General features: G+C 33.9%; 1 protein-coding gene across 1 annotated transcript in view; it reads left to right on the top strand.

The window, feature by feature from the left end:
• The window catches only part of Col4a5 (collagen type IV alpha 5 chain), a 225974-nt gene that overhangs the window by 112217 nt on the left and 90428 nt on the right, over positions 1 to 23329 (top strand). The window contains exons 9-21 of the mRNA XM_046420818.2: positions 170 to 250; positions 1854 to 1916; positions 4145 to 4180; positions 4269 to 4310; positions 4481 to 4573; positions 6869 to 6922; positions 7016 to 7072; positions 7332 to 7376; positions 9242 to 9295; positions 10991 to 11032; positions 13001 to 13133; positions 18009 to 18182; positions 18527 to 18610. Of these exons, the coding sequence (XP_046276774.1) occupies positions 170 to 250; positions 1854 to 1916; positions 4145 to 4180; positions 4269 to 4310; positions 4481 to 4573; positions 6869 to 6922; positions 7016 to 7072; positions 7332 to 7376; positions 9242 to 9295; positions 10991 to 11032; positions 13001 to 13133; positions 18009 to 18182; positions 18527 to 18610 (958 nt within the window). The remainder of the gene's footprint in view (positions 1 to 169; positions 251 to 1853; positions 1917 to 4144; positions 4181 to 4268; positions 4311 to 4480; positions 4574 to 6868; positions 6923 to 7015; positions 7073 to 7331; positions 7377 to 9241; positions 9296 to 10990; positions 11033 to 13000; positions 13134 to 18008; positions 18183 to 18526; positions 18611 to 23329) is intronic.

A 23329-nucleotide genomic window follows, 5' to 3' on the forward strand; every position in this document is an offset into this window, starting at 1 on the left:
ATATGCTGGCCACTTAACTCATTTTCCTTTAACTAGTTATTTGTTCATTAAACTATTGAGATGGCTTGATCTTTCACTAAGGTAACAAATAAAATTTTGATCATTATTTGCATTCTTGCCTGTTTTCATGTATAACTGTTAAAGCATCCACTGATGGTTTCTTTTTTAGGGGGAACCAGGTAGTATAATTATGTCATCACTACCAGGACCAAAGGGTAATCCAGGATATCCAGGTCCTCCTGGAATACAAGTAAGCATCCAATGATTTTTCTCCTTTGCTATATGATTAAATCACAGGATCATAGCAACTCTTCAATATTTAGTATCCTCTCTTTTGGCCATAGAAAATGTCATCTGAAGTTTGCTAGATTTCTTATACCTTCTACCTGAAAATAAAAACATTCTGGACAAGGGAGAATTTAATAAGGTCTGTTTTGTTCTTTTGTCTTTCTAGCCAGTGTCCATGGAAATGTTTGCTTTTGGGAATTGGCAGCAGAAATAAGTTCCTATGTTCTTATTCTTGTGGTATATTGAGCAGTAGGATCCCCTGTAAATGGTCTTATTAAAAATTTTAAAAATTGGCCTCCCATTTAATATATTTAAAAATATAATTTGTAACACTATCAATTATGCATAACATCTGAACATATTTTGATGGTTGAAGGAATACAATTTATGCATGGTAAACATCAAATGTAATCTTTTTCTTTAAATTTTTTTGTAGTTGTAGATGGACAGCATGCCTTTCTTTTATTTGTGTATTTTTTTATGTGGTGCTGAGGATTGAACCCAGTGCCTCCCATGTGCTAGGCAAGAGCTCTGCCACTTAGCTACAGCCCCAGCCCTCAAATGTAATCTTAAGAAAAAGATCATGTTAGCTTACAGATAACACCCATAGAGACAGTGATGACTTTTAGGTATTTGTAGAATAGAAGGTCAGTTTCTGAGGGCTTACAGTTCATGAGAATTGATCCCTTTGCCAAAAAATGAAAATCAGAACTTTGTTGTATTTGATTACTGAGATACAGTATAATTGGGGACTTTTTCTTTAGCTTTCTTCTAATTCTTTACCTGACATCATCCATCCATGTTTTCTTCAGGTTACTCAGTCTTCCCCTTTATATATTATTATTATGAATATTTGAAATTGCAACAGAATACATGTGAAATAGATGTCCATAATGAAGCAAAATTATAAAGTGAATACCTATGAACCCAACACCACATTTAAGAACTAGAACAGTACAGATCATTTTGAATCAACTTGGGTATTTCACAATCGCTGCCCTCCACATAAATTTTTATTTGTGAATACACTATAATTCATTTCATTACAGAATAATATAGACTTTATGCCTAGATATAAAATTATAGGTCTCAGCAAAGGCAAATTTTTCATTTTTAAGATGCCAATTTATATTCCAACACTTGTCTCATTCTCTTATCACTATCCCAGTTAATCTCATTTCCCTTTGTCTTCAAATTAATTTGTTTTAAAATTACACTACCTTGAAAACAAAAATCCCCACTAAATGCCTACCTTTTTCACTGGATTTTATGAATTTGTCTTACGTGTTTGCCTACCTTTGTTATCTTGTTCTTAAGCATAAGCTTTCCAAAAAATATATCCATTCTGTGTCAATTTCTGAGGGCTTGGATTCCGTTAGAGTTACTTAATCCTTTTATATGTATACATTTTAAAAATCTGCTTATAATACTGTAGGTTGATAGAATATAGAATTCTGGCAACAAAAGTTTAAATTTCATCCATTTAGTGCTTTGTGAGATACAGTAAAGGGCTGAGTTTTGGAGGTTTTGTTTTTTCATTCTTTTCTTTATTCCCTTTATAACAGGGCCCAGCTGGTCCCATGGGTATACCAGGGCCAATTGGTCCCCCAGGACCACCAGGTTTGATGGTAAACTTCTTCTGTAATTTTATTTTTTTCTCCCTTTCTTTCTGACCTTTATTTCACTAATGTTAGTGTTATTTGTAATACATAAAAGTATTCATAACTGTAATTTTGTTATTTTTGGATGATTTTTGTTATGGTGAACAGTATACATTTCAAGTAATAGTCCTCCATCATAGAGACAGAAAAAATGAAGTACATAAAATGAAAAATTTGAGGACTGGGGTTGTAGCTCATTGGTAGAGCGCTTCCCTAGCATGTGTGAGGCACTGGGTTCGATCCTCAGCACCACATAAAAATAAATAAATAAAATAAAGGTATATCAACAACTAAAAAAACTTTAAAAGATGAAAGATTTGAAATAAAGATTTATCTTTTCTTTTTTTTCAATTCTGAGGATTGAACCCAGTCCCTTGGCCATACTAAGCATGCACTCTACAACTGACTTATAACCCCAACTGAAAAACTAAGTATTTTGCTGGTTGCCTCTTGATAAATCACTGTTGAGGTCAGTTCTGGCCATCTCAAGAAATCTTCTAAGGCAATCTTCACGGAATCCTCTAGGTACTGGATGAAATTTATTTCTTCAAGATTCAATTTTTTGTTTAAGAAAAATAAAAAGAGCTTCGCAAAAAAAATTTGCCTTAATTTCTTAGGGGGCTGGAAGATACAGTAGGATTGATGAAGGGAACAACCACGCTGCAATGGAATCATAGATTTGTGTACCCTAGTAGAGAGGCAACAACTTCTAAAGACCCTGATTGCACAACCAGTCCTCTTATTACCTCTGTGGACACTCTTGTTTTCTACCCTAATAAATTCTAAGTACTTTCACCCTTGTAATACCAATATTTCATTTAAGTCATGTTTTGGGCTTAGAGCTTTGCTATTGTCAACTTAAAAGGGCAAGAAAATTGTATTTCAGTCAAAGTAATTTCTCACGTGCCATTCTCTCATCTACCATATATTTAAGTGACAGTTTTCATTATATTTTTATAGATTGTACATTTTGGTAACAATTGGTACTCTACTTTTGAATGAAGGAGACAATGTTTGGTAAATACTTAAAAGAACCTACCAGAAATGATTATGTTTTCTGGTTTCCTGGAACTCCTTGGGAAATGATTAGAAAACCTGTTTGTTAGTTTGTTTGTTTATTTAGGTGCTGGGGATTGAACCCAGGGCCTCATGCATGCTTGGCAAGCACTCTATGCCTGAGCTACATTCCCAGCCCCATCAGTTTGTTTTAGTTGTAGACCTCCTATGGAGCAAGAGTCCCTGGATCATGGCATTTTTTCCCTAGTTCTGCTGTTACAACATTAGTATTCCCTGGGTAGGTTGTTAAACTTTGAATTTCCTTGACCCTTATGGACACTTAACCAGTTCACTCCACACTTTTGAATGTTCTTTCAATTAACCCTTATTCTGTAGGCAAAGCAAAATCTCAAAACTGTTGCCAAGATACAATGTGTAAATAAATACATCCATTGCAAATATGAGGTAATGTACATGTGTAGATAAATACCTATTTAATTTTTCAAACTTTGAAACATTCTCAAAAATGCAAAGCATATTGCATAAAAAGAAAACTGGATTTAAAAAATAAACACATGTTTTTAAGAGCTACAGCTTAACAAGGCTGGCAGTGTAGCTCAGTGGTAGAGCTCTTGCCTAGCATGTGCAAGGCTCTAGGTTCAATCCCCAGTACCAAGAAGAAAAAAAAAAAAGAACTAGATCTCATTTCTTTGTGTTAACTCAATTTACCCATAATTCTGAGAAAAGAAATAGGATACATTTGTTGAAGTTAACTTTTTTGAATTGATTTTTTTGTATGGTGCTGGGGATTGAACCCAGGGCCTTGTGCATATGAAGCAAGCACTCTACCAACTGAGCTATAGCCCCAGCCCTTAAATTGATTTTTGATATTGGTGATACCCTTCTCTTCTACCCATTCTCTCTGCTCCTGCCCACACCCATTGTGTTGCCAGAAATTTCCACCTTTATCTAGTTTCTTTGAATTGATTTAAATGTATGTTGCTGACGACAATGCAATTAGTTTAAAAACACGTTGTTGTTGTTGTTATTTTTGCTGTGCTAGGGATTGCATGCTAGGCAAGTGCTTTACCACTGAGCAACATTCCCAGGCTGTTTTATCCCTCACTCTTTATGAAACAAAATAATTTTTCAATAAACTTATCAATATAATATTTTTATCCTTTCCTGTGTCTTCTTAGGGCCCTCCTGGCCCACCAGGACCACCAGGACCAAAGGTAATATTCTTTTTCTTTACATCTTTTATTTAGTGTGGATTTTTTTTTCTTATTGTCAATGAGATTTTAATGAAATCTCTCTCTTCAGGGGAATATGGGCTTAAATTTCCAGGGACCCAAAGGTGAAAAGGTGAGTAAAGAAAGAGTTGGTTATTCAGCCCTAGCTTTCTCTGTTCATAATCACTTGAAATGTCTTTTATGTTCCTTCCCCTGCTTCTTGCAACCAACACAGTTTACATATTATATTATTGTCTGCGGTATATAATGACATAGCACAATCTTATTTTATCTTGTAAACAGGGTGAGCAAGGTCTTCAGGGCCCACCTGGGCCACCTGGGCAGATCAGTGAACAAAAAAGACCAATTGATGTAGAGTTTCAAAAAGGAGATCAGGTGAGTAGGTGAAGAGGAAATCAATAAAAATCTTGTTATATATGTCAATTAATGTGATTCTGGTAATTATTTCACAATATATATGTATATTGTACATCCTAGATATATACAATATTTGACAATTATAGCTAAGTATAGCTGGAAATATTTTTAAAAGCCAAAAAATTTTTGCTACTGAAGTGACATTTCAATAAAATGCATTATAGGCTGAAATATGGTTATATATGAGGGTATTTTTATAAAACCAAGACTTGGGCTAATTAAAATTTTAAAATAGCTTTTTTGGCATATCATTCCATACCATATAATTTACCAATTTAAAGTATACAATTCATATTATGTATTTGCAGTATAGTGAAACTATTATCACAATTTAGTTTTAGAAATTTCTCCCCCAAAATTCCATATCTATTAGGTGTAACTCCCTATTTATCCACAAACACTTCAATCCTAGGCAACTGCTGTTTATTTCTTGGCTCTGTGGATTTGTCTAATCTCGATATATAGATTGAATCATACAGTCTGTGGTGTTCTGTGTCTGGCTTCCTTTATACAACTTAATTTCAGACTGGGGATATGGCTTAGTTGGTAGAGTGCTTGCCTCACATGCCCAAGGCCCTGGGTTCAATCCCCAGCACCACAAAAAGAAAAAAGATACAGAGCATAATGTTTAACTACTTCATTCCTTGTATGACTAAATAATATTCTACTGTGTGAATGGTGCATACTTTGCCCATGTATCAGTTGATGTACATTTGGGTTGTCTTTATTTTTAGCTATTTGAATAATTCATGTATAAAATTAGGTCATGGTGGGGTAGATTGCATTGTCTTAGATGACTGTATTTTCTAGATTTCAGTGATAATTCGAGAAATATGAGGTTGCTCAAAATGCCTTTCTTATATTTAGAAATTGTTACCTGATATCTCTACTGGAGTAGATGAAGGGATCAAACACATTTTTATTTCTTACTGGTCCATCTTTATAAACACACAGTTTGTGGAATTTTGTTTCACTCAAATCTAATGAAGAGAGTTAAGAATAACAAGTGCTAGAGAGGATGTGGGGAAAAGGGTACTCTTGTACATTGCTGGTGGGACTGCAAACTGGTGCGGCCAATCTGGAAAACAGTATGGAGACTCCTGGGAAAGCTGGGAATGGAACCACCATTTGACCCAGCTATTGCCCTTCTTGGACTTTTCCCTGAAGACCTTAAAAGAGCGTACTACAGGGATACTGCTACATCGATGTTCATAGCAGCACAATTCACAATTGCTAGACTGTGGAACCAACCCAGATGCCCTTCAATAGATGAATGGATAAAAAAAATGTGGCATTTATACACCATGGAGTATTACGCAGCACTAAAAAATGACAAAATCATAGAATTTGCAGGGAAATGGATGGCACTAGAGCAGATTATGCTTAGTGAAGCTAGCCAATCCCTAAAAAACAAATACCAAATGTCTTCTTTGATATAAGGAGAGCAACTAAGAACAGAGCAGGGAGGAAGAGCACGAAGAAAAGATTAACATTAAACAGATACATGAGGTGGGATGGAAAGGGAGAGAAAAGGGAAATTGCATGGTAATGGAGGGAGACCCTCATTGTTATACAAAATTACATATAAGAGGTTGTGAGGGGAATGGGAAAATAAACAAGGAGAGATATGAATTACAGTGGATGGGGTAGAGAGAGAAGATGGGAGGGGAGGGAGGGGGGATGGTAGAGGATAGGAAAGGTAGCAGAATACAACAGTTACTAATAGGGCATTATGTAAAAATGTGGATGTGTAACCGATGTGATTCTGCAATCTGTATTTGGGGTAAAATTGGGAGTTCATAACCAACTTGAATCTAATGTATGAAATATGATATGTCAAGAGCTTTATAATGTTTTGAACAACCAATAAAAAAAATAAAAAAAAAATTATATCAAAACTCTGTCATCAATATGGGCCATTTAATTCTCTGCCAAAATGTATGTGTGTTTTCCAGATCTCATATTTAGGCATTTCTCTTATTTATAAAAATATTTTATAAGGTTAAAAATCATTAATATTTTTATTTAAGTGTTGTCTTGTTTTGCCTCAAAACTACAAATTAGTGTGGTAAGTGAGCAAAGATGGATCTAGTTTCATTTGCCTACCAAATTTCAAATTCAAGTTAGAAACATTCTATTATCTTTGGTTATACTATATTCAGTTGTTAAAAATGTTTCTGGCTACCTCTAGTAGTTACTGATAGCCCATATTCTAATTTTAACATTGCTTTTCTTTCTCCCACAACCATATAGGGACTTCCTGGTGACAGAGGGCCTCCTGGTCCTCCAGGGATACGTGGTCCTCCAGTAAGTAACCAAAAGCACATTAGCATCATTTAATTTAAATTGATATTGAACACAGTATCCCATGAACCAATGTAAAACTACTTTTGTGTATAGGGTCCTCCAGGTGGTGTGAAAGGTGAAAAGGGTGAGCCAGGAGAGCCAGGAAAAAGAGTGAGTGTTATCAGTACTAATACTCTTTGAAGAAAATTCTAAATGTGTGCATTCCTCTGTGTGTGTATGTATTATTCTTTCTTCCTACATCCTTCTTTCATTGCCTGAGAACAATCATTCTTTGTATACTTATTATGATATTGAAGTCAAAAAGTCTATTTAACATATTCCAAGGTAGTAATAAAGCTTATTATATTCTTTAGCCTTATACATTCTAACTAATAAATTTATGTTCTCCATCATTTCTTTGACCCTATAGGGTAAACCAGGCAAAGATGGAGAGAATGGCCAACCAGGAATTCCAGTGAGTATCTAAAGTCCTCTGCCCCCAAAAAACTAGTAGTCTTAGGTGGTGGTAGAAAAGAAAGATGACAAGGAGTTTAGAGTTTGGAAATATTTTAAATTAATGGATATTATCCTGTTTGTCTTTTGGATATGTATTTGAGATACTTCTATATTAAAGTCAGATTTATTGAGATATAATTTATATACAAGAAAACAAATCATATTTAGCATAGAGTTCTGTGTTTTAATAAACATATAGTTGTGTAACCGACATCATAATCAAGAACAATTTTATCACCTTCAAAATTTCCCTCATGTTCTTGTATTTATTCCCTCCCTTACTCTCACTCTCTAAGCTCCTGGCAACATCTGATCTGGTTTCCATCCACATAATTTTGCCCATTCTGGAGTTTCATAAAGATGGAGGTATATACTATGTAGCCTTTTTTTATTTGTTCTTTCTAGATATACATGACATTAGAGTGTATCTTGACATATTATACATATATAGAATAAATATAACTTGTTCTTATCAGGATCCTATTATTGTGGTTCTATATAATGTGGAGTTACTCTGGTCACATATTCATATATAAGGATAAGAAAAATATGTCCAATTCATTCTACAGACTTTTCTGAACCCTCCTCCCCCTTCCCTTTATTCCCTTTTGTCTACTCCAATGAACTTTTAATCTTCCCCTCCCTTATTGTGGGTTAGCATCCACATATAAAAGAAAACATTCAGCCCTTGGTTTGGGGGGACTGATTTATTTCACTTAGCATGATGTTTTCCAATCCCATCCATTTACCAGCAAATGCCATAGTTTCATTCTTTTATGGCTGAGTAATATTCCACTTTGTACATATACCACATTTTCTTTATCATACATTTGTTTAAGGGCACCTAGGTTGATTCTGTAGCTTGCTTATTGTGAGTTGAGCTGCTATACACATTGAAGTGGCTACCTCACTTTAGTATGCCAATTTTAAGTCCTTCAGCTATAGACTGAGGAGTGGGATTACTGGGTCAAATAGTGGTTCCATTCCAATTTCTCTAAGGAATCTCCATACTGTTTTTTAGAGTGGTTGCACCAAGTTGTAGTCCCAGTAGCAATGTATAAGTGAACCTTTTTCCCCACAACCTCTCCAACATTGATTGTTACTTGTATTCCTGATAATTGCCATTCTGATGGGGTGAGATAGAATCTCAGTCTAGTTTTGATTTGCATTTCTCTAATTGCTAGAGATGTTGAACATTTTTTCATAATTTTCTGACCATTAATATTTGTTCTGTGAAGTGCTTGTTCAGTTCCTTAGCCTATTTGTTGATTGGGTTATTTGTTTTTTTTTTTTTTCCCTTTGGTGTAAGGTTATTTTGAGTCCTTTGTATATCTTTGAGATTAATGCTCTGAGGTGCTAGTGGTAAAGATTTTCTACCATTTTGTCTGTGTAGCCTTTTGAATTATAATTCTTTCACATAGAATAATATATTGTACTATGTATTGATAGTTCATTTCTTTTTTTGGCTTAGTAATGGTTGTTTGGATTACTAAGTTTGGGTTAACTATTTACACATTGAAGGATATTTTGGTTCCTTCTGAGTGTCAGCTATTATGAATGAAACTACTATGAACATTCACATATGTTTTTTGTGTGTGTGAACATAATATTTTTTAGTATTTTTTTTGTGTGTGGTACTGGGGATTGAACCCAGGATCTTGTTCATGCAAGGCAGGCACTCTACCAACTGAGCTATGTCCTCAGCCCAAAATATTATTTTGATGGATCATTTTTGCCAGTGTTCTCATTGCTTCTATGGAGGAGACGGTTTTTTAGAATTACTTGCTCTGCCATTTTTGCTGATAATATCCCTCTGTTTTAAAGGGTTTACCTGGTGATCGTGGTTACCCTGGTGAACCAGGAAGGGATGGTGAAAAGGTAAGAACTGTATTATTTTGAAGAGGGTGGTTTTATTCTAATTCACATAATTCTTTTCTGTTCTAAAGTTGGACTATAAATGAAAAAGTTATAAATATCTTCTTTTGTATTAAAAATATGCCCTCATTATACATCTTTTGGTGTTGCTTCTTTTTCTTTATACCCCATCCTCTAAATTTCCTTCCATTGCCCTAAATCACAGTCCATGTGGTAGAAACAAATGAAGAATTATTTAACTTTAGCATTCCTATTGCAAAGTCAGTGTTTTTGCTTTGAACATGTATTGGCAAAGCTTTTTTTCTTCCAGAAAGAATATTCATCATTATTTTAGTGAGGTGCTCTGGCTAGAAAGGATTATAGCTATAAGTTTAGAATATCTTCTTTAAATATTTCCATTCTGTATGTAATTATCATCTATAAGTTTATTATTAATTCTTTGTCTTTTCCTTTTCACTAGGCCAAGGCAGCCTGACTGAAGTCATTTATTTAGCTATATATTTTAAATGTAACTTGGTTATATATTTTATATATTTATATATTTTAAATGATACCTGATTTTAAAAAGGTCACAAAATATCCCATATCCTAAGACCTCTGTTAATTGCTCTGTATCAAAACAAGAATGAAAAGCTTTGTTTTTCAAGCAATGAGGTAAAGGTGTTATAAAATGTACCTTCTGGGAACATTCAAGTGGTTTATCTGTAAACTAGATCCAGGTGTTACTTTGGCCTGAAAGATACAGTTAGAATGAAGGGAGGCAGCAACTACTAAGAAAATAGGATTTTTTTCAAGTGTTAAGTTTAAGTTATTTGACAGAATAATGTCTTATACTAAAATGAGTTTTTATATAAATACAAAGTTTCTGTGAACAAATCTAGATCAAGAACAAAGGTATGGGGTTGTAGCTCAGAAGCAGAGCATTACCTAACGTGTGTGAGGCACTGGGTTCAAACCTTATCACCACACCAAAATAAATACATGAATGGCTTTCTGTTCATCTATAACTACAAAAAATAAATTAAAAAAAAGAATAAAGGTGTGAGAGACATCTATCATTGGGTCTTGGCCAGTAGACCCAAAGTAACAGTTGAATATTGTATTCTCCAGGCTGTTGTAGCTATCAAAGATAAGAATTTTGTCTGAATTTGTCTTTCATTAGCTTTTTAGAGAAAACTCATAAAAGCAATTGCAAGTTGTTACCTGTTACTGATGATAATTAAGTCCCCTGCCTCTAAAATATATGTCATGAATTAAAAATGACACTAGATTATGCCCCTGACTGGTTTTGTGGGAAGGAATACAGCTGAATGTAGCAAAAAGTGATAGTTTTAAGTGATTCTTGGGGTACCATTTTTTCATTATCTTCTTTATAGAGAATTTGTAGTTTGCTAAAAAATAAAAATCCTGAAACCAAAAAGTGTTACAGCTAGAAGTCTGGTCCAAAACTTCAATTTTCAAATATGTTCCAGAGAGGTTAAATGATCAAGGTCATGTAGCTAGTGCATCTGAGACATCATCACTGGTCTTCTTCATCTTATACCAGTATTGTCTTATTGCATTACATTGTGTTTCTCATTTGAAGTATTTTATTATTGATTTGAGTCTTTTATGGAACTTAATTATCTCTTATATTTTTGAGGAAGTTGATACTTTCTTCTGACTTTTACTAACATATTTTACAATTGCATTGAACAGGGCCAAAAAGGTGACATTGGCCCCCCTGGGCCTCCTGGACTTGTAAGTTTTTTAAGTCTTCATTTATCAATTTTAATATTGCATTATTATTTTTGTGCATTAATTATAAACTCCCTACCTTTTCAAGTCATTACCAACTTCTACTGTCTTAGAAATCTGTACATCTAAGAATTTCAGTAGTGTTGATCTCAAGGTCTTTGTACTGTTCTGTCTTTGTATTACTTCTCCAAAGTAAAGGCCCAAAATTATGGCGTTGGATTGTTTTGCATCATGATTGCCAAATCATTTCTCAAGCAACCAGCAGGTGGTGCAAGTGTTGCTTACAAAGGTTTAACCAAAGAAACTCTTGGGTAGGTGAGGATGGTCCTTTCCCCTGCAGAGCTCAGGACAAAGATGGATTCGGTCCTAATAGGTTTTCTCAATTTGTAATTGTCTGATTCACACCTCTTTCTTTCCAGAGTGTGTGCTTTCTAGGGGCTCTTAATAACAAATATAGGAAACTGCTCTATGAAAGAATAATTGGAGGGTTTACAGATTTTCTGTCATGTTTGCAATGACCATGAAATTTAAGTCAGGTTTATTTTTAACCTTATTAAGAAGAAAATATGATTGCTGAGGTTTGACAAATTGGTTTTACTTTTGTTGAAATTTGGTAAGATTTTATAGTTTAGATGACATTGAAGCCCCAACAGTATGATTGCATAAACCTTATTCTATATGTCCAGACACTTTGGTAACATTAAATCTTTTTGTCCATAGTGAATCTCAGATATTAATACTTAGAACTGTACAAAATATAATGAGGATATACCGAAAGACAATTCTCTTAGGTAGTTTTTATTCACCTTTATTTTACAATCAAAGTTTCAGTTCTCTAGGGGGAATTATCCTTTGAAAACAAGATAATAAAATTTTGATGAGTATTAGAAGAAATGGAAATTTTGAGAGTGTGGTCCTATCCAAGTAGTTCCCTTTTCCTTTTGAACCACTGTCCCAATCCTGGGTCCTACAATTTTTGTTCTCCTCTTGTTTTAACATTTTTTATATAGAAGTAAGAGGAAACACCGCCGTTTGCTTGTAGGTGTTTGTTTGTACCTCAGACTGACAATTTCCTAGATATGAAATTTATTTTCCTTTGTAGGTGTATGAGGTGAATTTTTAAATACTTACCTAGTATGAAATTCTTTAGAATAGACTTAAGTCCTGAGTTCTAAGAAGACAGAGAACAGGTGTGATGAGTTAATTGGGTTGAATCAATACAGTCTTTATGGAATAGAGGAGGTTCTTTTTGTTGTTCTTTGTGGACGCAAGAAAGACATGTGAGTGAGAATAGTGAAAGACTGACGTAAGGCATTACAGATGTTTGGAATGGCATATACAAAGGCATAGATAAGAATGTATAAGTTGCATGAAGAAGTTATAATCAGACTTTATTCTAACAAAAATTCATTGCTAGAAGCAATAGGAGATAAAATAGGTGAGAGAGTTATCATAAGTGAGAAGTGGCTTTACAGAATCTAGGATTGAAAATAGCATCAGATATAGTGAGGAGTAAGCAATTTCGAGTGCTTAAGCAGAGCAGTTAACACAGAAAAATAGGTTTTTGAGGAATTATATCCTAGCAGTAGACATGGATCCAAAGGTTAGCCCAAGTGCTTCTGTTAGTCCAAGTGTGAGTTGAAAATAGTAGCTGTGGCATTTTTAGTAAAGAATTGTTAGGCTTTAGGTGATTGGAATGACTTGAATGTGAATTATAAGAGACAGCAAAGAATTCATCTAGATTTGTCACCCTGGGGTTCAGAAAGGTGGTGACATTGTTACTGGTATTAAACATTTCCTAATCAATCAGATGATAATAATATAGAATGTGCCTCAATCTATATAGAAGTCTTAATGATTTTGCATCTGAACACCTGGTAACAACAAGGCATTATCATATTTAGCTGCTAGATTACTTTCAGGAGAAAAGCCTCTTCCTCTTTGAGTTCCTTTATTTTCTCTCATGATAAGGTAATTCCTAGACCTGAGACTGGTGTGACTATAGGAGAAAAAGGAAACATGGGATTAGCTGGCTTGCCTGGAGAAAAAGGAGAGCGAGGATTTCCTGGAATACAGGGTCCACCTGGCCTTCCTGGACCTCCAGGTAAAATAGACTCTACTCATGTTGTGCTAATTGCATCCTTACTAATCAATCCATGTATATGTTTTATCATACTGGTTCCAGGGTAAGCGTAGCAATAGAAGACATGAGTACTTTTTAATTGACAGATTCTGCCCAACTTGTACTGTAGTGTTTCTCTTTCTTGCCAAATTTTTCATTTGTAATAACACAAAATAAAACAAACAACAAAACAAAACTTACATAATACCCTTTTGTCGCGACCCCTTGCCCGCAAGGAAGACGCAACTCAGGAATCTTCTTTCAGCAGTTTATTCAGGCCCTTGATATTTCTTCTTCTCTCTCTCGGATGCCCCTCCCAGCCTTAATAAAGCATCCCAAGCCCCAATGCGAAGCTGCCACGTGGAGCTTTCTCATAGGGTGGTGAAAAACCATGCGCCAACTCTCCCAAATAAGGAGTTGTTTGTCACAGACCACAGCGGAGCCAGCGCCATCTTGTAATGGCGACCATAGTCTGCAGAAACGGCAGAAGCGGCTCACCACACCCTTTTATCCTAAGAATCCAATTTCTACCTTTTATTATTAATAAATAATACCAAACAGTTCTGTGACTCAAAAGGCAATAGGTGAATTTTCATACTTTTCATACTACTAGGGAAGAGGATGCTGCCCTATAATGCCTAGTTTTTATTCACTTAAAGTTACAGAAATATGTAAGTAGAAATCTCCATTGTGATTTTTCTATTTAATAAAATCTTAGGACTCAATATTGAGGTTTATATCATTCTCTTTGATAATAGCCTATATAGTATAGCACTTCTGATTTGGCCACAGATTAAGCACTGCCCTTATCTAGCATGTATTTTCAGTGTTCTCTGAAATGGGGTGATAGTTGGTATTTATGTCAAATTTACAAATGCATCTGATATAGTACCTAGCACACATACATATTCAGTAAATTGTGGTTCCTTTCCCTTCAAAAATAATGTTAATGAAATATTATCATGATGAGTGACACCCATTGATCTTTGCAAGAAGAAAGAGAATAAATGTGAGCTTAATTTTGTTCTAAATTTGTACTCTAGATTTCTAATCTCCAGATCGAGGACTAAATATATATCATATCTGAAAAACTGAAATAAGGAAATCTTCCAGGGTGCAGTAAGAGTTAAAGAGTTGAGAAGTTTGAAAGAAAAATTGGGGTATAAAATAGAATAGATTTAGAAGCTCCTAAATCAATCATGTGGGAGTTCAAGGAGGAGAGAACAGGAAAAGAGGTAATATTCAAAAACAAATAGTAGCTGAGAACTTACATCTGCTTTAAAAAAAGCACAAAACCAAACCAAAACAAAAAAACCACAAAGCCTGTGAAAAGGATCATGAAGCACTAAGTAAGTAAAATAATAATACAAAACGCATAACTAGACAAATTATAGGGACATTTCAGTATTTAGGCATTAAAAAAAACTAAGAAAAAGGCAAATTACCTACAGAGAGCATTGAGAGTCAGGGGAAGAGATAGGATACCTATGAAGTTTATCACCTCCAGACCTTCTCTGAAATAGTACTGGAGGTTTTATTCTGAGAATAAGGGAAGGAGTTCAGGATGAAGTGGACATGAAAGAAGGATGAAAGAAACAAGGGTTAGAAAAGGTATAAGTAAAGCTTAATAACTCTAAATGAGGCTTTTTTCTGAAAGGCTTTTAGCTTGTTAATTTCTTTTATTTAAATCATTTTGTTGTTGTTTATTTTTTATGTGGTGATGGGGACTGAACCCCAGGGCCTCATGCATGCTAGGCAAGTGCTTTACCATTGAGCTATATAACCATCCCTCTAAATGAGTTTTGATAATTAAAAAATAAAAAAAAATAGGGGCTGGGGTTGAGGCTCAGTGCTGGAGTGCTTGCCTAGCATGTGTGAGGCCCTGGGTTCAATCCCCATCACCACATAAAAACAAATAAAATAAAGGTATTGTGTCCAACTACAACTAAAAAATAAATTTGAAAAAAAAGGTGCTTTAAGTAACAATCTAAAAGTGGAACTGTATATTTCAACATGAGATGTGTAAGTACAGAAGGGATCAGGGAGTCAGAGAGGGTTCTTTGTTGTTTTGTCATGTTAGAAGGAGAAAAATATAGGTATTGTTAACTATAAGTTTTTAGAAAATTATAGATTTAAAGACATGGGTTAAACATTTAAAAGTAACTACTAGACAATATTAGGAAAAAATGCATAGCTTTATACACCAGTAAAGAAGAAAAGGGATAAAAAACCTCTATGCAGTAGAAGTTAGGATTGGGGCAAAACAAAAATAAACCCAGGTAAATAGAAAATAAAATATGAGATGAGTAAAAGAAGTTAAAAATAAATCAGTAATTGAACAAATGTGAAAAGACCAAACACCAATTAAAAGATACTAAAATAAAATTGGGATAAAAATATCTTTATACTATATATGATAGACATTTCTAAAGCAAAAAAAAAGAAATTTGAAAATAAAACAGTGGAAAAATCTATTAGATGATATCAAAAAGAAAGCTAGCTTATAAATTTGATAATATGAAATAGAATTCAGCACAAAATACATTAAATGTCAGGTATTTTATATGTATATATAGATAAATTATGCCACAGAGGATATAAAAGTCATGAAACTTTATGTACTTAACAAATGGCTTTGAATATATAAAGTGAAAACGTATAAACTACAAGGGATAAATGGCAAATCCCCAACATGTCAAGTAGTTAAAAATTAAGGATAAAAATAATTTGAGAAACACAATCAAGCTATCTATGTGGAAGAGAGAAAAAAATTAAACAGCATAAAATACACATTTATTTTCAAATATACATGAAATATTTACAGAAATTGACTCTATTAGACCAGAAAAAAATCTACTATGTTCAGATTATTCTCTATGATCACAGTAAAATATAGTGATGATATGACAACAAAATCACCAAAGAACATTTTATATTAAAACACAATTACAAATAACTCTAAAGATGAAACAAATGGAAATGACAAACTACAGAATGCAAAGCAACAAGGAAAACACTTCATATCAAAACTCAATGAATATAGCCAAAGCATTACCCTTAATTTATCACAAAGTTAGAAATACTAAAAGTAATTGAAGGGCTGGGGTGTAGCTCAGTGACAGAGTGCTTATCTAGCATGTACAAGGCCCTGGGTTCAATCCCCAGTACCACAAAAGAATGTAAATGAGCTAAGTTGAAAACACAAACACGTGTATAAAAAATGACAGATGCAAGAAAAGTTCAGCGAAACACTTGATAAACAATTTAAAACAATTTTAGTCAGGTATGGAAACTAAAAGATGCTATTGAGAAAAGATTGAAATGAACAAAACTCAGCAACTATAATCAAGATAAAAGTGAGACAAGGGGTGGGGCGAGGTGACACACACCTGTAATCCCAGCAGCTCGGGAGGCTGAGGCAGGAGGATCACAAATTCAAAGCTAGCCTTAGCAGCAGTGAGACCCTAAGCAACTCAGTGAGATCCTGTCTCTAAATAAAATACAAAATAGGGCTGGGGTTGTGGCTCAGTGGTTGAGTGCACCAGACTCCAATCCTTGGTATCTCCCCCCAAAAAAAGTGAGACAAGGCACAAATAAAATTAGCAAATAAAAAGATATTACCATTATTTAAACTTTAAGCTAAAAGAGAACTAATTATATCTTAATACATTTGGAATTGTAAATGAAAAGTTAGACTTCTTATGGAGTAGAAAAGAAATGATTAATATTGTCCTGAGAAAGTAGGAAATGTAAGTAGATCAATTAAAATAGAAGATTTTGAAATGTTGGTTCTCCACGAAAAAAATATTGATTTTTATGGGTGATTTTGTGGCTTAATTCTACCCCACTGTCAAGGAACAGATAATTCCCCTATTTTAAACTATTTCAAAACACTAAAAAAACTTAATCCAATTTAAAAACATTGATACCAAACCACCAAGGGGATAACACTTCAATTAAGTATAATTCAGCCTTATCAATGAACATAGAATAAATAATCCTAAATAAAATATTATCAAGTCAATTCAGAAGCATATTAAATAATGACTTTATAACATTGCTATAAATGACTATATTAACAATAAAAGAGAGTAGGCCAATAAATGTAGAGAAATTCACAGTAGTAATAAAACAAATACATGTATAAAGATAGCAGAAGATATGTAAGAACTCTGTGGGATTTTATAAACTTTATTAAATACAATAAAATTACTAAATATATAAAGATGTACTTCATTGTTACTTTATGTAATAAGTTGGTATTATAAATAATCAATTCTACCAAAAGTCAGTCTTTAAGTTCAAATTGTTCACACTTCGAATTCCAGTGGGTTTCTAAAAATAAAAAGTGACAAGGTGATTCCATTATTAATTTAGAGGAACAAATCTGTAAGTGAAGATGATTTTTAAAAAGAACAAAGATATATGTAACTTCCTTACCAGCTTTAAATCCATATAAAGCTATAGTAACTAAAAAGTGTATTAACAGTACAGAAATATTAAATAATGACAGTGGAATTGAAGAATGTGCAGATTGAGAATCATGTTTACATTGGAACTTTGAAATGCCTATTTTATAACTTTCTTTTATTTCTGAGAGTATCAGAGTAGGTAGAAAATTATTACTACTTTCCATAAGTAATAAAGTCACCTTGAATTATTATTTCTTATATTTAAACTTATTTACATTATTTGAACAACCTTTCAAATATTGATTATGATGGAAAAAATAAGAACAAAATAAATCTTATGTTAAAGGAAAATCTAATAATTACTTAATGTCTCATTGAGAACCAAATTAATATCTTTAATGTAAGATCATTTTGATCACTTTATGAGTGCTCTTTCTTATCTTAGGGACTGCAGTTATGGGTCCTCCTGGTCCCCCTGGATTTCCTGGAGAGAGGGGCCAGAAAGGTGATGAAGGTCCACCAGGAATTTCTATTCCGGGATCTCCTGGACTTGATGGACAGCCTGGGGCTCCTGGCCTTCCAGGGCCCCCTGGCCCTCCTGGACCTCACATCCCTCCTAGTAAGCTTTCTTTTTCTCCTGTTGTGTTCTATTTTTGTTTTTGTTTATTTCACTTACAAGTGACTCCAGCTAAAGGTTGGCATCATTATTTGCATTCCTGATGTCTAGGAGATTCTATTGAAGATTCTTCTGTTCAGTTTGGGTGATTCTTTGATGTTTAAATTTGCTCTTCAAATGTATCTTCAAATACTATCATCTACAATATTGTGTCTTCCTTTTGGTTGTATTTCTGCAAAGAAATTAATGAAAATAGATTTTTTTTCTAGCCTATTGGGCTTTCATGTAGTCTTCTGAATGTTTCATAACAATTAGCTGCTATACTATTCTTTCTTTGTCTAATTTAGGTGATGAGATATGTAAAACAGGCCCTCCAGGCCCACCTGGATTGCCAGGTGATAAAGGACTACCTGGGGAACAAGGAGTGAAAGGTATGATCCCCAAACTTTGTTCATTCCTTCTTTTTTTCATAACATCAGCAAAATCCCCTTATTTTATCTTCCATCCTACCTCAGTGACTCATTCCCTATTCATACACCAAGATCATCTCATGAATAATACTATATACCTACATAATCTTGATTTCATAAATCCAACTTTTGTGATCATTTATTTCCTATCTTTCTAACTCACTATCTTCCTTCATTCCTTTGTTCCTCCATCCCTCCCTCCCTCCTTTCTCTCTACCCACCCCACTTCTTCCTTTCTTTCTCCAGGGATTGAACTCAGGGCCACTCAACCACTGAGCCACATCCCCAGCCCTATTTTGTATTTTAGAAACAGGGTCTCACTGAGTTGCTTAGTATCTCACCACTGCTGAGGCTGGCTTTGAACTCGCCATCCTCCTGTCTCAGCCTTGAAGGCTGCTGGGATTACAGGCGTGTGCCACTGTGCCTGGCTCCTAGCTCACTACCTACAACATTACTTCAACACCATTGAGATCCCTTAACTTTTTGGTGTCCTTCCTTTGCTCTTAACTTCATCCCATGATCAGTCATTGGAATCAGTCTTATTCATAAACCTTTGATTCCTTTGTCCTTCCCTAACTTCCTTGTACTTGCTAGGAACTAAAGTGTAGCCTTAGTAGTTTCAAAATTTCTACCTCTTCTGAGCCTGTATCTTCTCTTTTCAAACTCATTATACCTCCTTCCCTATTCTCATTTTAAGATTCTGACCTACCTTCATACTTCAATGACCAATTAAAGTAATAACAACAGTTATTATACATTGCTACCACCACATTTACACACATGCTTGAATTTGTGCCACTGAACTCTACTTTCTTGCCTATTGCTGTTGCAACTCCCATATAAAGCCAGTTTTTCTATTTGCATAATAGATTGCATTCCCTTTTGTTTCCCCAGGGATTTTGGTCCAGAAATTTTTGCTTCTTCCACATCATCAAATTTTCCCTACTGGATAATTCTTTGCAGCATACAAATATGCTTTTTTATAACCACTGAAAAAATATGTTAATGGTAATCCCACTCCTCCTACAAGCTACTGTTCTATTTTTCTGCTCCCATTTGCAGCAAAACTCCCTAAGAATGTTCTGTTCACTGTTTCTAGATACCCTCCTCCCATTTTCTTTTTTTTCTTATTTTTTTCTTTTAATGGATACTAAAATCATAAAAGTTGTACTAATGTTAATGGTGTGTTATATAATGTCAATACATGATTACATTGTATAATATTTAAATCAAGTTAAACAAAGTTATCTTTTCAACATTTATTATGTTATTGTGGTGAAAACTTTAAAAATCCTTTCTTCTAGCTTTTTCAGATATACAGTACATAATTGTTATAATAGTTATCTATAGTTGCCACACTGTGTAAAAGTATCTTCAGAGCATCTCACTCCTCTCTGACTGTAACTTAGTACGTATTGATCAACTTCTCACCTTCGCTTCCTACTGTTTATTGTTCTAAGCCTGTGATAACCACCATTCTCCTCTTAACTTTATGAGATCAACTTTTTAAAATTCCACATATGGTGAGATCACATGCTACTTGTCTTTAGGTATCTGCCTTACTTCACTTAGCATGATGATCTCCAGTTCAATATGTGTTGTCACAAATGACAGGATTTTCCGCTTTTTGTGACTGAATAGTATTCTATATGTAAGTGGAATAATATTGTGTACCACATTTACTTATCAATTCATCATTTGATGGTCCCATAGGTTGTTTCCATTCCTTGGTTATTATAAATGGTGCTGCAGTGAACATTGGCATATAGATGATGCTTGTATACACAGATGTCATTTCCTTTGGATGTATACCCAGTAGTAGAATTGCTGCATTATATGGCAGTTCTATTTTTAATTTTTAAATAACCTTCAAACTATTTATTATACTGGCTATACTAATTTACACTCCCACAAACAATGTGCAATATTCTCTCCACATCTTTGCCAGCACTACGTTTGGTCTTTTTGATCTTGGCCTTTCAAAGCTGGGGTGAGGTATTAACTCCTTGTGGTTTTGATTTGCATTTTCCTGATGATCTGTGATGTTGAACATGTTTTCATATACCTGTTGTTCATTTGTATGTTTTTTTTTTTTTGTGTGAAATGTGTATTTAGATCTGTTACCCATTTTTAAGTCAAGTTATTTGTTTTTTTGCTCTTGAGGTTTTGAAGTTCCTTATATGTTCTGGATATAAACCCATTGCTAGACATTTACATTGCAAATATTTCTCCCATTATCTAGGTTGTCTATTTTGCCTCTTGGGTGTTCCCTTTGAGGTACAGAAGCTTTCGAGTTTTGTGTAATATCATTTGTCTATTTTTGCTTTCATTTCCTATGATTTTGGGGTTTTGGCCAAAAAAAAAATTCTTGTCATTACAATTTCCTGATACATTTCCTTATGTTTTTTACTAGTAGCTTTATAGTTTCAGGTCTTACTTTTAAGTTGATCTTTGTAACTAATGAGAGATAGGGGTCTAGCTTCATTCTTCTACAGCATATATCCAATTTTCTCTGCACCATTTATTGAAAAGACTGTACTCTCTCCAATGTGTGTTCTTCCAAAATCAGTTGGCTATAGACTTATGGATTTATTTTTAGGCTCTCTGTTCTGTTCCATTGGTCTAGTTGTCTTTTTATGCCAATACGTTGCTTTATTGATTACTACAGCTTTGTAGTATGTTTTGAAGTCAGGTGGTTTAATGCCTCCAGCTTTGTTGTTTTTGTTCAAAATGGCATTAGCTAGGGTTGGGGCTGGGGCTCAGGGTCAGCACACTTGCCTGGCATGTGTGAAGCATTAGGTTCAATTCTTAGCACCACATATAAATAAGTAAAATAAAGGTCTATCGACAACTAAAAAAAAATTAAATGGCATTAGCTCTTCAGGATTTTTTGTGGTTACATAGATATTTGAGAATTTTTTTTCTATTTGGGTAAAGAATTAATAGAGATTGTATTAAATCTGCAAATCACTTTGTGTAGTATGGACATTTTAACAATAGTGATTCTTCCAATCCATGAACACAGGATGCCTTGCTACTTTTTTCTCTTTTTAAATTTCTTTCATCAGTATCTCATAATTTTTGTTTTGCAGAGATCTCTTACCGCTTTGGTTAAATTTATTCCTAGATATTTTATATTTTGAAGCTATGGTAAAAGGAATTACTTTCTGATTTCTATTTCAGATAATTTGCTGAAATTAGTGTATAGCAACATTACTGATTTTTGTATATCGGTTTTTTGTCCTGCAACTTTCCTGAATAATTTATTAGTTCTAAAATTTTTTTGGCAGATATTTAAGATATATCAAATCATGTCATCTGCAAACAATGACAATTTGACTTTTTTTTCCAATTTGGATGTCTGTTTTTCCTTTCCCTTGCCTGTTTGCATCCAAAACTATGTTAAATAAACATGTTAAAAGTGAGCATCCTGATCATGTCCCATATCTTAGAAAATCTTCAGCTTTCCCCATTTTATTTTCTTTTTCCCATTTAATATAATGTTATCTGTTGGCTTATTAGAAATGGTCTTTATTATGTTGAGGCATGTTCCTTGTATGCCTAGTTTGTTCAGTATTTTTATCACAAGGGGATATTGAATTTAATCAAATGCTTTTTCTGTACAAATTGAGAGGACCATGTGGTTTTTGTCCTTCATTCTGTTGATATGATATATCATGTTATTGATTTGCATATGTTGGACCCTCCTTGCATCCCTAGAATGAATCCTACTTATGGGAAGTAATTTTTTTAAAGTGCTATTGAAAGGAGGGAAAAGGAAGGTAAAGGGGAATGAGAATGATCACATTATGTTATGTCTATGTATCAATATGACATAATGAATACCTTTATTATTTATAGTTATAATGCAGCAATTATCAAATATTGTGACCCAACTCTTTAAATCGACTTTGAGACTACAATAAAAGTGCATTTCTGAGTAGGGAAAAAAATAAAGTGCTGTTGGATTTGGTTTGCTAGCATTTCATTGAGGATTTTAAAAATCTGTTTATCAAGGATATTGGCCTGTAGTTTTCCTCCTTTTGTTGTGTCCTTACCTGGTTTTGGTATCAGGGTAATACTTGCCTTATAGAATGTGCTAAATGATTTCTTTTTCTGATTTTTTGGAATAACTTAAGAAGAATTAGTATTCTTCGAATGTTTGGTAGAATCAGCAGTGTAGCTATCTGGTTCTGAGCTTTTCTTTAATGGGAGGTTTCTTTTATTACTGATTCAATTTAATTAACAAGTATTGTCAGTTCAGGTTTTTTGTTTCTTCAGGATTCAGTCTTGGTAAGGTGTGTGTATTCAGGAATTTTCCCATTTCTTCCAGAATATTAAATTAGTGGGTATATGCTTGTTTGTAATAATCTCTAATGAGCTTTTGTATTTTTGTAGTGTCAGTTACAATGCTTCCCTTTTCATCTTTGATTTTCTCTCTCTCCTTTTCTTAGTCTAGCTGAAGGTTTGTCTATTTTATCTTTTCAAAGAACTAGCCCTTTGTTTCATTAATCTTTTGTGCTGTGTTTTTGATCTCCATGCAATTTATTTTCACTTTGTTCTTTCTTATTTCTTTCCTTATACTAATTTGGCATTTAGTTTGTTCGTGATTTTTTTATTGCTTCAGATGCAGTGACAGGTTGTTTATCTGGGATCTTTATAATTTTTTGATGCAGTCAT

The sequence above is a fragment of the Marmota monax genome, unplaced genomic scaffold (genome assembly GCF_021218885.2).
Source record: "Marmota monax isolate L192 unplaced genomic scaffold, Marmota_monax_Labrador192_F-V1.1 WCK01_AAM20220418_F8-fsc00050, whole genome shotgun sequence".
Classification (NCBI taxonomy): Eukaryota; Metazoa; Chordata; class Mammalia; order Rodentia; family Sciuridae; genus Marmota; species Marmota monax.